Below are 17,295 nucleotides of genomic sequence, written 5' to 3' on the forward strand. Positions count from 1 at the left end.
TGCGTGACAGTTTTGTGTGAAGTTCACGGAATGGGTTTTCGGTTTAATTTGATTGACTGAATAATGTTCTTGACTCAGCTCAAAAGCAGATGAAAAGATTAATTATCTTGAGCTTACTATCACTAATTTGGTTTAATTTGAGAAGCACCTTTATCTTCCTTGTTGGGTTCCGTTTGCGGCAGCAATAATGAGTATTTGAAATTTGGGAAAGGTAACAACAAAAATATAGTATATGAAGGAAAGCAACCACTTATTGTCGGTCATTTAACAGCTAGCACAGTACATGTCACTTTGAGGAGAAGATAGTCGTAACTTGTAAGCCATCAGAGATTTAGGTTAAGCAACAATGTCACAGAAAATCCAAAGACTACATTATCTGTCTTGGCAGTGCTACAATTTGCCACAGTATCGAACAAACGCAGAGTCACAAGAGGATGAGCAGAGGACAGTGTTGAATTTGAATTTTGTGCTGTTTTATTCGTAATACCGGGACAGTATGTTGATAGAGATGAACTACAATAGACAAGAACAAGGAATTTTACGTTAACATGGTCCCATATAAGGTTTTTATTTCGACTGACCAGTTTGTTTTAGTTTGTAAGAAATTAATGTAGAATCAATGAAACAACTTTTTTTTTTATACGTATTGTAATGTAAAATTGTAGGTGACTTGTTTGTGAAAAGAAAATATCGTGTGACATTGACAAGTAATGCAATGAAGAAAATTAGAAAGGGTGGTTATGGGTAGTATACGAAGTATTGATAGCGTTACCTCTTAGTATTTATTAGCCTTATAGCAATAGACGTTTGTCAGAGAAAATGAAATGGTTTTGTTTGAGTGGAGATGGAAACCAAGCCACTTGTTGGGTCGAGGACAAGTGAGTGGTAATGTTGCAGGCTTTTAGTAAATTTACTAAAGAAAGAGTTCGCAATCTCTCCAACTTGCATGCTATGCGACACACTTTCTCTGATTTGTTTAGCTGTGGGCTACTTCAATTTAATGAACAAAAGCATTGAGCAGCTTTCATTTCACCCAGCTAGCGTATGTCACAATGGTTGGTCCCCCCTGTTACATATGCTCCTCTTCAAGTTTCCACCTCTCACACACACCATCATGCCTTCTCGTTAATTCCTAAAAACTCTATCACTACTTATCACTTACCTCATTTATTCACCCACATAAATCCAGGTAATTTTACTTTACTGTTTCAAATCAAATAAATATATAGGTATGTTTCTTAAGCAAAATATAGCCATGAAACACAAGCAAGGGGTGATAAATATTCAAAGATTTAAAAAAATCTTTGGTTGATATTGCGGTTGGTGAAGTGAAGGCCCAGCAATCCCAGCTTGCACCTTCAAAGAGGGTACATATTATTAGCACGCAAAAATCACTTGTGTTGTGGCCAGTGCCCATTCACCTTTCTTTAATTAATATAATTAGAAATATTTAAAAAAAAGTAAAGTTACGCATTTAGAAGTAATTATTTGGAGGTATTATTAGAGTAATTCTTAAACGAAGTGGAAATTTGAGCTTATATAGGAGTGTCCCCACTGCACCCGAACCGTTGATCTTGATCACAAAATGAAGGAATGTCCACACACAGCAGCAAGACATACGAAAGTGAAACTCTACGAAGACAGTATAGTATATGATTGACGAATACGATGGATGGAGGATTGTTACTAAACTCAATTTGAAACATTAATACTGTGTCAACCACGTGTACGTTGTACGGTTACCAATGCAGCTCTGACTTGTGCTGCCCCTTGGGCCCACAAAATCAGCTCCTTCGATGACCCTCACATGTTATGAATCAGAATGGTTTTGTTTTTCTTACTTATTACTTTCTTTCTATCTCTTTGTTTTGAGAATTTTGTTTGTTTATTTATTTGTCGACGGAAGTAAAATGGTGATTTAAATTTGAAATGCTAGATGATGATAAAACGAGGAAGGGGAAGACAAAGTGGCTAGGGAAGCATGTGAAATGCATATGGCGTTTCTGTGCACCCAAACTCATTCTGTCTTCCAAATTTATTACCTTTTATAATTATCTCGGATGTCTACGTGGCAATCATGAGGATTTGTCAGCACCATCTTCAGCAAACACGTGGTATAGTCATAACTCTGTTCCTTCCCTTTCCTTTTCTTCTTTTTCTTCCAAAATATATTCTAACCATCATTTTTTCTCTATCAAAACTTATTCATAATGTCAAAATTAAACCCATCAACTTATTCATAAGTAAACCCATCAATTTTATGTTTAATAAATAGCTTATGCTCCTCTGTGTTTAATTCCAGGATATATTTTAGTTTTATATCGTTTTTTAGTATTAAAAACTGACAAATAATTCGTAAAAACCCATATTAGGCAACATCAAATGTTAGACCGGTGCGAAATGACGTGTAAAGTAAATGCAGTGTTTAAATAATATAGTTATTCAACACAATTAGATTAACCTATCTCCAAGAGAATAAATTTTAATTACTTAGTGAGTATGAACAACATTTTGGTGTTTACACTATGATTAGTTTATAGTTGTAATTTTTTTTTGAAGTATCACTTTATACGCAAACATCAATAACGACTAAAAGTGAAATAGTTTGTCTAATTTCCAATTAGTTTGCATCAGCTGCCGAAAACACAATCTTTGTGACCACTTTAAAGGTCATAAAAGCATTAGATGACAAATAAAAGTCTATAACAAATTAAAAGCGTGAGACAATAGATTAAAAACGAGAGCAATAAGAGAATGTTGAAAAAGAGTTGGACAAAGGAGGAATGTTTGTTGGTGTCTAATGTCGATCATATCTTAACGCTGGATTCAGTTATGAGAATTTCTTCAATTAATGCACCAAGTTGGATTGTGTTCTAGTCAAGCTTATCCATTGAATGGGAAATCAAAAAAATGTGTTTATACGTACGTGATTATATATGATGAGGGTAATTAGTCTTAGAATTTGATTAGTTGGTTGTTTTGCATTCTACTTCTTAATTGTTATTTGTTTTACTTTTGTGGCCATGAAATAATTAAAAAGGGAAAGTCAAAAAGTTGGAAAGAAAAAGGAGAAAAGGAAAGTGGAACACTTTCCGACATTCCTTGCATCAAGGTGTTGCACGGGTGACACAGAAATCTCGCATATTGACCCTTAGCTCATCTTCTTAACGGTTGGTCAATCGTTAAACGTGCATATCATCAGAGAAATCATACATGAGTTTTTCTTAGCTATTTAAGGATATTAAACAGATTCTATGTTTAGATTTTTTACTGAACTAGTATAATTGGATAAGTTAATAACTGAAATTTTAAGAAATTATTAAAATAGATACAATTCGTTTGACACAATTTCAGTTTAAATTAACTCATTTTAGTATGATTTTATTTTCATGTCAAAATATTGTATTAATTTGACACAACTTATCAATTTCAATAATTTTTTAATTTTATTTTATCAATTAATTTATCAAATTGTACTAATTTAGTAAAAAGAAAATTATTTTTAAGTATTCACAAACTCTTAATTTCAGTAAAAGAAATATTAATATTAGAATGGTCTTCAAATAGAATGTTTTGTTTAAAAAAAAAGTTTTCAAGGACTTTGAAGGCACAATTTTAGTTACCCTCACGTTGCTTTAAATTATATCAAATATTTGATTTAATATATTAGTAGTACACACAATTGATATTGTTTACTATTATATTTTTATACCTTACAATGCACGAGATAAATATTTATTTTAATATAATTAAAATCGACAAATACCTTTAAAAACACAAACTATTAAATTTATAATATTTTTAATATATATATATATATATTATATTTTAGATTGATAAAAGCAAAATGTTAAAGTTACGACTTGACACCCACGTGAGAAAGTAAAATTTAGTGAAAAAAATGAAATATTTGTTCTAAAGTTGAACAAAATAAATTTTGGTATAAGTAATGGTGGATTAGTTTTGAAAAATGGGCAACATGTAGCTAAATTAATTTATGGTGAAAGAAGATGGTTTTGAGTGTAGAATGAAGATGTTGAGAGAGTGATTAGTATGTTAGCCGTTGTTATTGACTTAGAATGATTTTAGGTTGTTGATAAGGTGATTGGAAATTTTTGAAGTAGGGCATAGAGTTATGACACAGTGAAGCTTGTTACATGCGTGAAAGCTTGTTACACCTGGAGCTACTCCAGAATTGATATATATGACCAAATGATGATGATGATTAAGAATCTGGGGTCATTGTCCTTTCAGACGTATCTTTGTGAGGGAATGTGCTTCACAATTGCCTCATTTGGGTACCCTACTATATATTTTTTCTTTTCATTTCACCTTTTAAGATAGCGACCCTATAATAATCATTTCTTTTCATGGCCCAGCCGCAAACTTTTTGTTTTCGGCCCAAATGCTGCTTCGAATATCAAATCATGGGCTTTGCTCTTTTTGCTTCGGCCCAGTTCTATTGTATGAGTCAGTAGTTCATGTTTTAGATTTCTAAAACTAGGCTTATATCTATAATCAATTTGAGGTTTTTGATTTCAATAATTTGCTTTTCTTTAAATTTACTACAATTTTTAACCTTTGTTATTTAAATTTATGCATTTCCTTTCAATAATTTACTTTATACATTTTAATTCTTTGTCAAGTAAATATTTTAATTTAATTCGTCCACTTAATTTTCAGCAATTTATATTTGTTTTCATTTATTTTCAATTTGCTTGATCTTCATTTACTATTACTAATTTGAATGAATCCAAAAATTCAAATTGAAGTAGTTATATTGGTTTAAACTCTTAACCTAATTCCGTCTAACCTTAATCAAATAAATTAATTATAGGTATAATTTTGAATGCCATATGTGAATACCTAAACCTAATAAAATAAAGCTTAATTAATGATGAAAATTTTCTTATTAATTATTATGTAAGGAGTATTATGATAAAACACTACAAGAATTCAAAGTTTTAGTGTCAACAAAAAATACAAATTTCTGTTGGTCTATTCAACCGACACTATTATAGTCGATTAGTTAGACACAAAAGTATTTAATAGTATAATTTTACGTTAAATGAGAAAAAAAAGTGAGTCTAACCCACACTAAATAGTTAAAATATAATAATTTTTTCGTAGGATAGGATCAGATCCAATTTTAGGAGAGATGTCAAACCTGTCAGGTTATGGCTTTGATCTAAGAGCTTCGGTTTGAACACATTGTTCTCTTGAAAGATTATAAGTCTATCTTTTTTTAATAGGAGGTGTGGTGTTGTTGAACATGCAAACACGTGTAAAATAATAAGGCACGATCGATATCAGTCTTTGTCCCTATTGGAATAAAGAACCTGGCATTTGGAAAATTCATGTCTTTTTTTTATTTAGCGGTTGGGATCGAGAATTGATCCGAGAGAATAAAAAGTTGAGCATTAGAATGAACTTTACCGACTCTAAGTTGAAAAAAATACTTTGCTTGGCTATGACCAATGCTAAAATTGATTAAAAATATAGAACCAACTCTAATGATGTATCATATTTCAAATCTGTCCCATTTATCTTATTTTAAACCAATCTCAATTATCCTATTTTAAATCTCTCAAATTCCAATAAAATTTGAATATGATTCCAATGAAATTCTAGGTAGAGATTCAATGAATTTCTTTCATGTGAAAAATAAAATCAATTGATATCTTATTTGAACCACATATAACTAAACTAAACCAATCAAACTCAATAATCTCAGCCAATCATACTAAAAAAAAAGGGAAAACCATTAGAAAAAATACAAAACTTGTTACATGAAAAAAAAAATGAAATAATTAAACTCACATTGCAGGTGAACCTCAAGTAAGTGACAGGTCATCGAAATCTTTAACATAGTAGGGGTGGACTTGACTCATACCCATTAAATTGTTGTCAAGATGTCGTTCCATTATCATAGCTTGTTGTTGTTGCATCAACTTAATTGTGTCATTTAACTATGCAATCTTTTGATGTGCTAAGTTAGTTCTTTTAGTTGTTGCACCAACTTTTTCATTTGCTTTTTAAAGTTATTAACGAAGTTTTTCATTCTTAGCCAATTGGTTACTGCAACTAGTGGTAGAAACTAACAAGGATGGCTGAGTGAGGGATGACGGTCCATGGTGGCAGTTAGCAGCTAAGTCTGCAGTACATGAGATCAACCTGTATTATTTCCTCCAGAAACATCTTTCCAGCATTGCAACTTTCTTGCTGCATCTATTTGACGGACAACAAAAGTTGTTCTTTCAGAACGATATGATTATATAACCCTCAACTGCTGATGATAGGTTTCCTACACAACTGTTGGGAGTTGAAAATGTTAGGTAATTATGTTCAAAATATAATAAACACTGCAAAAAAATTCAGCATTACCTACAAACATTACTCATGAACAACATTACCTACCTATATTACCCACAAATCTCATTACCTACGAATATTACCCACAAATCTGAATTCATAGGTAAATTCAACAATACCTACCAACTATTACTCACACTCTGTTATCTACTAACTATTACTCATGGATCTCTATTACCTAGCAACTATTACTCACAAATCTTTATTTACCTACCAACTATTACCCATGAATGTCTATTACCTACCAACTATACTCACAGATTTCTATTACTTACCAACTATTATCATAATAATTATATACATAATATTAAAAATATTATTATAAAATAAATAATTATAAAATTATAATTAATATTCATAAACAATAATAATAATAATAAATATAATGCTCATAACTAATAGATATACATATTATTAATATTATAAAATTAATAATATAAATATTATTATTATATTAATAATATGAATAATATTAATAGTATTAGTAATATTAATAGTATTAATAGTATGAAAAAACTAATAATATTAATAAAATTAATATTAATAATATTAACACTAATTCTAATATTTAATAATATTAATAATACTAATAATATTTAATAATATTAATAATATCATTATTTATTAATAATATTACTAATGTTTATATTATTAATTATATTAATATTGATAATCATACTAATAAGTATAATAATAATTATAATAAGACAACAAACTTAACTGTATAATGATTAAAATTTCTATAATGATTAAAGTTTTTTTTTTATCATTTATAAAGGAACTTGACTTTGAGTTTCACATGCAATTTAAGTTAAAAAATATTTTTTAATTATTTTAAAAATATGTAAATTTATGATTTTATAATAATATATTTTATTTATAAAGTAAATTTTATTTATATTTTATATAATTATATTATTTTATATCATTTAAATTATCAACTAATTTACCAAATAGTTATAATTTATTAAATTAGCTTCTTAACCTGATAAATTAATTTATCAGTTATTAACTAACTTATCAAGTAAATGTGGTACAAAACTTATATTGGATATTTATAAACATATTTTCAGAAATGTTATAACTAATGTTATTCTAAAATATACCTAAAAATATGTATGCTTAATTTTGTTTATATTTTCAGAAATACTTTTTAACTTTTAAAAATACATTAAAATAAAATCAAAGTGCATATGGATTAAAAAATAAATTTTTACATTTTCTCAAAATGTAATATTTTTATTCCTTAACATGGAAATAAAATTTATATAAACATAAAAGTATAAAATTTCTAAAAATAAAATACATTTATGAAATATTTTATTACTTTCTAATGGATATGGAAATAAATATTTCCAATTTTACAATTCTCAAAATGCAAAATAAACAACTCCTTCCTGATATAACAGACCTAAAATAATTCAGACCTCAAGTGACACTTTACTATACATGTTGGTGCAGTGGAAAGTTTTAAAATCTTCCGGTTGCGGTAAGTTGCGCTGCAACACAACACTCCAAAACCTAAGGTGGAGACAATTTGAATATTTACACAGCACAACCATTTTCTAGGGTTTATTCTGTCTATAAAAAGACGTATCCAATCTTTTCAACAAGCATAAGCCCTTCACGTAAGCACTTATATGTTATGTATGCTTCTCACTCCTCTTCTCTCCTGCATATTCAACACCTTTTTAAATATTTTTACGTTGATTTATTATTTTTGGAGGGCATAATTTCACCAATTACTATTAATAAAAAGAATGCATAGCCATTTGACTCATCATTTTATCGTTGAATCATAAAGAAAAACAAGAAGCAATAGAACAGTAGGATTCAAAGTGAATCCAAAATTCGTGGATGGCTTCGGAGAAAATCGAGCGAACTGCAATTGAAATGAACAATGCGGATACAAATTCGAGGGAACGTTCTTCTCTTCCTCCGTTGCAAAATTCACCCAATACTCAAAATCTGGGAATCATAGAACGAACTTTCTCCGCCGCAGGCGCCGCCTTCCTTTCAGTCATCATTGCCAATCCCCTCGATGTTGCCAAGGTGCTTTTCAATTTTATTGTTACAAAGCGGAATCTCCTATACATAGTTTCTTTGTCTGTCCTTTCTTCTTTGTAACGATTAATGAATTGTAGTTTTGAGAGTCTTCAAAATGTTATGCTCGGTGGTTTTTCCTGGGTGTCTTCTAGCTTTATGTTATCTTTTCTTTCTTTTCGTGTGTTCGGATTTAATTGTTCGAATATCATTCATGGGCACCAAGAAAAAGAAAAAGAGAAATATAAGTATGATAAATGATGTAATATAATAGGAAGAGAGGTAAAGAAAAATTATAGGTGCTAATTAGATGATTGATATACAATAATGTGTAAGCTTCATTACTTCTAATTATTTATCTTTTGGTGTACTCTGATTTGTTTTGCCTATGTATCAGACAAGGTTGCAAGCACAAGCAGCAGGGGTTGCATATTCTCATCCACTCAGTAATATGACTAGTAGAATGGCTTGTTTTGGCCCAAATATGGTACGCAAGAAACATAATTTTGTTGTTTGGTCTATCTATAAAACAAACAAATGCAATGTTTCATTTTCTTTAGGTTGTTTGGTTGAATGATTTTGCTTCGTTTTAAATCCAACATAGTTAGTTACTTGCCAGAATAAAAAAAAACAATCTACATTGATAAACTTGTGCAATTAACTTTGTATTTTCAATGTTATTCTTAGATGTTTGCTGATTTAAGATGTTCTCCATCATGCCACCGGGCTGGAATCCAGGGAACAGTGTCCATCTGTCCTCCTGAGTGTTTTCGCTACAAAGGAACATTGGATGTCATCCACAAAATTATACATCAGGTTGCTGTTTTTATTTCATGGGTTTAACTCATCATTTGCGTGTATTGAGAACATGTGTGCTTCAAGTTATGTGTACTACATATTTACATTTACAAATATGGATACAGATTAATCAATGCCAATTTGGTATTGCAGGAGGGATTTGCTAAGCTGTGGAGAGGCACAAATGCTGGTCTGGCTCTTGCAGTACCAACTGTAGGTTCACAAGTCAATCAACAGAGATTTATTGCTCAATATTGCACTTCATATGTTAATGCAAAGGAATTGACTGACATAACTTTTGTGTGCTGAAATCAGGTGGGAATTTACCTTCCTTGCTATGACATATTACGCAATTGGTTGGAGGATTTCACAGCTAAAAATGCTCCAACTACAGCTCCTTATGTACCATTAGTGGCTGGTTCATTGGCACGCTCTCTAGCTTGTGCAACTTGCTATCCTATTGAACTTGCTAGAACTCGAATGCAGGTATTTATAAGATATATTTTGGCACCCAATGTGGAAATTTTGTGGCTTTTTTGAGTTTACATATTCATGAAGTTTGCTTGTTTAAGTCAGAATCACTGCCCATCTCTTTTGAATTCATTTGGCATTGAGAAGGTAAACAAGTAATTTAGGATTTGTTTTGCTTTCTTTAATCAGTAAAGAATTAATAAATTAAAGAACATGAAACATTTAAGGAATGCCCCACCCTTATAAAAAATATAGTTATACTATCTAGACTCCAACAGAATTCATCACACTCTTTTTGCTTTGGTAAAACGACAACCTAAAGCACAAAGGAAATTGTTGCACTAAGTTTTTCAAGTTCCTACAAATATCTAACCCAATAAACAACACATTCGAAGATAAATTTAATCTAGTTTAAATGAGTAAATATTTATATTTACTGTTATTTATATACATATATAACTGTTTTTTATTTACTAATCATCATTTGTTAAAGTTGTTAATGAAGTATCTACATTGATACAACTCCTTTCAAAGTAAAGCTTATATAAGAATAAGTTTTTGCTTTGATTAATGTCATTTCATTCTTATTCAAAAGATGGAATAGGAATTTTGGTTCCATTTTATATAAAATATCTAAATATTATAATCATGTCTTTATTTTATCATGTTCGATTTCAGTGTATTATGTTGCATTCCTCCCTACTATACTATGTCACATTTCATATTTTCAACAATTCAAACATACACTAGAATTGTATATTATTCTATCGTAACAAATGTTTCATCCTTTAATTTATTCCATATTTTAATTTTTTAAATTTAATAGTGTTTCAATTTTTATTTTAGATTCTCTAATCTTTTTTATGCTTATTGTTTATAGAAGAATTACGTTTTCATTTATTTTGTCTTCAAGTTATATTTTCTATTCCACAAACCTTTTGGGTTTCTACTGTTTTTCTTTGGAGAATTATCAGGTTTTCATTTATTAATTTCGGATGTAGGCATTTAAAGTGACTCAAATTGATAAAAAGCCTCCTGGAGTGTTTCAGACTCTGCTTGGTGTTATGTCGCATGTCAAAAGCATAAATAGTCCACAGAATAATTGTAAGTGCTTAAGTTTTCTTGCAACATCAACATCTACTCAACACATAATAAATTTAAGTTCAAGGTATCATGCTTGCTTGGTGTTTAAAATTTATGAATTTTATCAACAAGAAATAAATGAATTGAAATGGACATTAGTTATCGCAACCCTTAAAATTGGTTGATATTTCCTTATCGGAATGATACATACTTTTGTGGTTATTGAGTTTATCATTATAATGTTTAAGTTAATTGAGTATTTGAATTTAGCTTATTAACGAGCTGATAGTTTAAGTTAAGTTCTCTGGAATAGGTATTAGAGCTCTAATCCTTCTCTATATGTGTTACGCAACTAGAGGAAAGAGTTATGGACAAAACATGCATGCAATTCTTTAGGTACTTTTTGGGATTTATCTCCCATCCAAATTGGAGTTTCACCTCGGTAAATTAAATTTTGCATTAAGAAAACCTTTGTTATGTAGATTATCAAGGTCAAATCCCGACTTTTGATTGGAAAAAAAGTACCAAAAGGACACGAAAACTGGATTTAAAACTTTTCCATAGAATTATTTACGTCACCTGTTTAAATTGATTGGTTAAAGAAAGTATGAGGGAATCCTAGAAGGAAAAGGTTATGGAAAACTATTGTGAGTAAAGTTAGCACAAAGTTAAATATTTGTATGGGGAGATTTTTGTCTTTGACAAGTAGAATATGCATTATAAAGTCGGTTTTCACTTCACTTCCTTTGTTCTATTTATCATTCTTTAAAGTCCCAAAGTTCTCTATGAAATTTGTTTACGAGTGGCTAACAAATAATATAAGAGGACCACATCATGATATTTTTAGCCATCTGTGGAGGATCAAAGCCTCACCTAGTGTTTTGATTTTGACAACTACGTGGAGGGTCATGGTAGACCGTATGCCAACGAGAGTTAATCTCACTAGGAGAGGGGTGAAGATGCCTACACTGGTGTGGGTTATGTGTCAAGGTGTGAATGAATCTTCAGTGTGTGTGGGACCACTGCTTTAGGTGGATTGATATGTTGTATGTTCACCATGCAGATTTGGAAAGACATTTTGAGCAATTTTTCTTACCACAAGACCCCTTTAATCAGAATATGGTGTGGAAGGGTATGTGGGTGGTTGTGATATGGAGTATTTGGGAACAAAGGAACCTTATTATTTTCATGCAGGGGTAGTGGATGAGGAAGAAATCTTCCATATGGCGCACTTAAATGCTGGCTATGGTTAAAACATAAAATACACGTCTTTAATTTCTTCTTTTCTGAGTGGTGTATGAGCCCGATTATGTGTATTAAGAAATAGAAGAGAGGGGGTTGGTGAAGTTTAGTAGGTGGGGCTGGATGATCACTATGACACCACTGATAAGTCCCTTTAGGTGGTTGTGATGAGTGGTTGAAGAGGTTAGTTGCGGTTCTGTTTTGCGGGGTATCTTCTTTCGCTTAGTTCTTATCTTGGGGCAGGGGGCTTGATGTAGCAGGTTGTTGAGATGCTCTGGTGCTTTACAGGGTCTTTTTTTTGAGTTGTTTCTCTGATTTTTAGTGTTGTACTATGGTTTGATGTGCTACTGGTATGTGCCATAAGTTGTAGCAGCGAAAAATATGGTCTCTCCTCTTAGAAAGGGTGCTGACCACAAGAGAATTTTTGTAGTTCTGGACATCTTTTGGATGAAAGGCACCGTATGAGCGTTCGAGTGAAGCCAAGCTTGTGTTGCATCAGTGCTTGCAGTTACACAACAAGAGTAGGCTATGGATCAGGTGCAGTTTGCATGTTACACGGGGTCTAGGGAGTTTTACAGGTTTTTTGGTCTTGCTCTTGTTATAGCAATTTAAAATTCTTTGTTGTTTAGCTTGTAAATGTTGATTGGTTTGTATATAACCTATTTGTTTTTTATGTTTTTTTAATAAAGGTTGAGACACCGTAAAGTGTTTCCTTTTTATATATATTTTTATTGTTGATAAAAAAAATATAAGGGGAGTAAATGAGAAAGATCTAGTAGAAGTTACTAAGATATACTTAAAGAGGACTTTATGAGAGCATTACATGAATTCCACTGTCATGGTAAATGGTCTAGGATTGTAACACGTCATTCATCTCTATTATTCTCAAAGTAAATAACCCACAACAATTGGAGGAATATAGTCCATTTATTTGATAGGTTGTATTTATAAAATTATTTTTGAAGTGTTGGTAAATAGGTTGAAGAAAGTTCTCATATCAAAGTCATAGATAAAATTTAGTCAACATTCTTGATAGGAAGAAACTTTCTAAACAATGTGTCATTCATCCGCAGCTCCGTTCTCGCTTCTGCTATGAATATTGAAGCAACTTCATTGCACTTGACATATTCCACATGCATGAAACCATAGATGATGTCAAATGTAGGAAGAAAAGTTGCTTGATCATGAAGGTGGATTTAAAAAAGCTTACTATTAGGTAAGAAGATGAGTTTTTTTTTTATTATATGATGGAAAGATTATGCTTTTGTGATCAATGGATTAGATGGATAAAATGATGTCTTGTATCAACGATAATAACCATTTTGGTCAATGGTAGCCCAACATAGAAATTTTCTCTTTCTATACAACTTAGACAAGGAGAACCCCTAACATCGTTTTTCTTTCTGATTGTAGTAGAGGGACTAGCAGGCATAGTGAAACAAGTCACAAATTTAATAATGCAAGAAGGAGTTAGGTGGGTAAAAATGAAATAGGAATAAATATGATGTAATTTGTAAATGACACTCTTTTTATATGTCAAAACCAAATACAAAATGTTTTATCACTCAAAAGTATATTACGATGTTTTGAAGTGCCATTAGTTCTGAAAATAAACTTCTGGAAGACTAAGCTAGAAGGAATAAGGGTTCAAACTAACCAATTGGACATGTATGATACCATATTAACCTGTTCATTCATGATGTTGTCACTCATATATTTGGGGATACCTATTGGGGTAAATCCAAGAAAAGAGATGATGTAAGACGATATAATTCTTAAAATTAGAAAGAGACTTTCTCAATGGAAAGGGAGGTAGTTGTGTTTTGCTAGAATAGTGTGTCTAGTTAAATCTTTCATTTATGCTCTACCCTTATTTTTTGTATTTTCTTTTATTGAGATAAAAAAAAATCTTCAATGAGACTAGAAAGATACAAAGACGATTTCTTCGAGGATGGGGTTCAAAAGAAAAGAAAATAGCTTGGGTGAAATATGAGAGAATATGTAGGTCGAAAGTATTAGAAGGGTTAAGCTTAAAGGGTATACTAGTGTTTAATTATGCACTTGTGGCCAAGTGAAAATGGAGACTAGCAAATGAAGATAATGGAGTATGGAAAGAAATACTAGTATCTAAATATAGGTATTGGAGGATGTTGCATAAGGAATCTGAAGGTAAGAATGAGTCGGTGTGGTGGAAGGATCTAAAGAAAATAATTGAATTATGAAATCAACTTAGGTGGTTTAATAAAAGTATATAATGGCAAATAGGAAAGGGAACTAAATTCAAATTTTGGGAAGATAGGTAGAATGAGAATATCCCTCTTAAGGATAAATTTTGCTAGGTTATATAAAAACTCTTGTAATAAGTTAGCTAAGGTGTCGAATATAGGAGTATGGATCAACAGTAAATTGGAATGAAAAATGGTGTGGAGACATGAATGGTTTCAATGAGAATTATCTCAGGTTGATACTCTTATGAGAGAATTATCACAAAAAGAATAAAAAAGACAAGAGAAAGACATATGGGTGTGGAATGAAGATGAATTTGGAACATATACTATTAGATCAACTTATTAATGTCTATAGCGAAATTATGATGGGAGGATAATACTTTCTTCAGCCTAATTTGGAAAATAAAGGCAATCCCAAGTTTGTTACACTTTGCTTGGAATATGAGAGTGAATAGTGTGTCAACAAAAGACAATCTCGGACATAGAGGGGTACAATTAACCAGTGAATTATGTGTTTTATGTGTACATGTGGAGGAATCAATTGAGAATTTATTTTTTAATGTAAAATATCAAACCATGATTGGAATCTTTGTAAATGGACGGGATTAACATTTGTTATACATAAAAAACACCTTCCAACATTTGTATCAATTTTGCTTGTGTGACCTCAATAGCAAAGGTAATAATATATATCTGAAAGACAATGTGGATGACTCTTATTAAACGCATATGGAGCAAAGAAACTCTGTTATGTTCAAAAATGGAAAGTGGATGAGGAAATTTTTGGATTAGCTAAATTGAAAGTATGGACATGAATTACAAATAAGGTATCTAGAGCAAACTTTGTATATTCTGATTGGTTTGTATGTCAAAAAAATTATATTAAAGGGATACAATAATAAAGATAAATTCAAAATCAATTGCGGGGTTATAAATATGCTATCTGACAGACATATTATGGATGGACAATTTAAATGTTCTTCTACATACAAGATAATGAGTGTTTCATGTTTGGCTATACCAGGTTATTATTTTGATTTTTATATGGTGATCCACAACAACAAGCTTTATTTGGGTGAAGACATTTGTTAATCTTATCTATTAAAATAACCTTTGGTTTTATGTAAGGAAACTGTCACAGGTTTTTTTGGAATCAATCCTACAACATATATGGTTAAAGCCTACCCAATTCATGTTGGTAAGGATACAAGAACACACCTTGGGGAGGAAGGGTATCTTGTATCTTTGCAAGAGTAATTAGGGACAAAGCAATTTTTCTAGACTGTGAGTGATCTGTATATCTAATAATTATGTTGAACTGTGTTACCTAGTTGGAGAGTTATAAGGAAGGTATTTTATTGTATCTATATATATAGTAATTTTTTTAATAAGAGTTTGGATACCTCGAGTGTCCCATTATATTATATATTTTTCCTTCTTGAGCACAAATAAAATATAAATTAATAAGGTAAAATGCTAAAAGATTTATTAGGTAATCATGTAATTGTCATTGAATCTATTCATTTAATAATATATAGTGCAAGGTTATCGACTTTTATGGACTGGCATGGGAGCTCAACTTGCCCGTGATGTACCCTTCTCTGCCATTTGTTGGTCAACGCTTGAACCGGTGAGTTTCTTTCATGAATCATTAAACATGTAAAGTTGTTTTTCTTTATATTTTTTTGTAATGGCAATTACTCTTGCATTGCAGACTAGAAGAAAACTTCTTAGTTTTGTTAGACATGATGATGCCAATGCGTTTAGTGTTCTTGGCGCAAATTTCGGAGCTGGTTTTATTGCAGGAACTTTAGCAGCTGGAGCTACATGTCCTTTAGATGTTGCAAAGACTCGGAGGCAAATAGAGGTTTGTTTGTTTTTGTTACAAATGAGATACAAAATTGTTCACTTGTCTTCACAAAGTTTAAGATTTGAATTGTTTGCTCATTAAATTTTGTCAGAGCTTCTATTACCAAGTGGTCTAATGTTTGATTTTGCTACCCTCATTATTTTATTAATATGTCAAGTTTATCATAATGCATGTGGGCATGTGTAGTATCCACACCTAAGCCTAAATGAATCTTTCATTAAGAGGTTTTTAGAGATGTAATGTAGCATTGTTCATGTGACCTTGAAAGACTAAACATTGAAATTTGTGATTCATGACATTTTCATTTATTTTTAAGTCATTAACTGTTTCTTCGTTCAAATTGTGGGGTGGAGTGGGGGACTACAGGAGGTTTGCTTACCTCGTTTGTGCTCTATTTTCTTAAACAACTATTTGAATTAATGATACAAATTCATATATATTTGATAAGTTGATCTTATTCTTATGTAATATTTTCAAAATAAATTGCAGAAGGATCCTTTCAAGGCATTGAAAATGACTACAAGACAAACATTAACGGAGGTGTGGAGGTATGCCATAGTTTGGATTTCAAGTGTTGTAATTTTTACTTTGCATGGTACAAATTGGATGACAAGACAAGTGCCTTAATTAACAACCTAGTTTTTACTCTCTCACTTTGATTTTGGTGCATGTCTGCACATATTTGATTTGAGATGTACAATATCTAAAAGATTTTTCTTCTTTGACAACCATAGTGAGAAAAGACCTTGTTATTGATTTGTTATTTAACCTACAACAATAAGTTATATTATAGTTCAGTCAGAGTAAACATTGTTTGAATTGATCAATGTGTTGATATAAATTATTACTGATATGTTTGATTTAAACAAATTTTCAGAGATGGAGGCTTGAAAGGATTGTTTGCAGGTTTTGGTCCACGAGTTGGTCGATTAGGTCCTTCCGTTGGATTAGTGGTTTCATTTTATGAAGTTGCAAAGTTTGTTCTGCATCATCACTACAACACATCATCATGATTGGATCCTTCTTATTATGCCAACTTTTTTGTTGCAAAAACAAATTCTGATCCGAACTTGTGGAGATGACTGAACAATAACTTTTTGTATTTGTAGGATTGAATAGGAAAATGATCGGCATAGGAAAAACTTAGGTTTTTGAGTGTTTTTAATCTTTATATGTTGATTAGGATAA

The 17,295-nt window shown here is 31.0% G+C and overlaps 1 protein-coding gene across 1 annotated transcript; it reads left to right on the forward strand.

The window, feature by feature from the left end:
* Positions 1 to 7,802: 7,802 nt before the first annotated feature.
* MTM1 (manganese tracking factor for mitochondrial SOD2) lies at positions 7,803 to 17,295 on the forward strand. The gene is made up of 10 exons (XM_068627805.1): positions 7,803 to 8,424; positions 8,813 to 8,902; positions 9,103 to 9,231; positions 9,367 to 9,426; positions 9,529 to 9,699; positions 10,686 to 10,788; positions 15,776 to 15,867; positions 15,952 to 16,104; positions 16,597 to 16,655; positions 16,985 to 17,295. Exons 1-10 carry the CDS (start codon positions 8,230 to 8,232, stop codon positions 17,118 to 17,120), a joined length of 1,188 nt encoding a protein of 395 aa, XP_068483906.1. The 5' UTR covers positions 7,803 to 8,229; the 3' UTR covers positions 17,121 to 17,295.

This window comes from Phaseolus vulgaris, chromosome 9 (assembly GCF_051622355.1).
Source record: "Phaseolus vulgaris cultivar YP4 chromosome 9, ASM5162235v1, whole genome shotgun sequence".
Taxonomy (NCBI): Eukaryota; Viridiplantae; Streptophyta; class Magnoliopsida; order Fabales; family Fabaceae; genus Phaseolus; species Phaseolus vulgaris.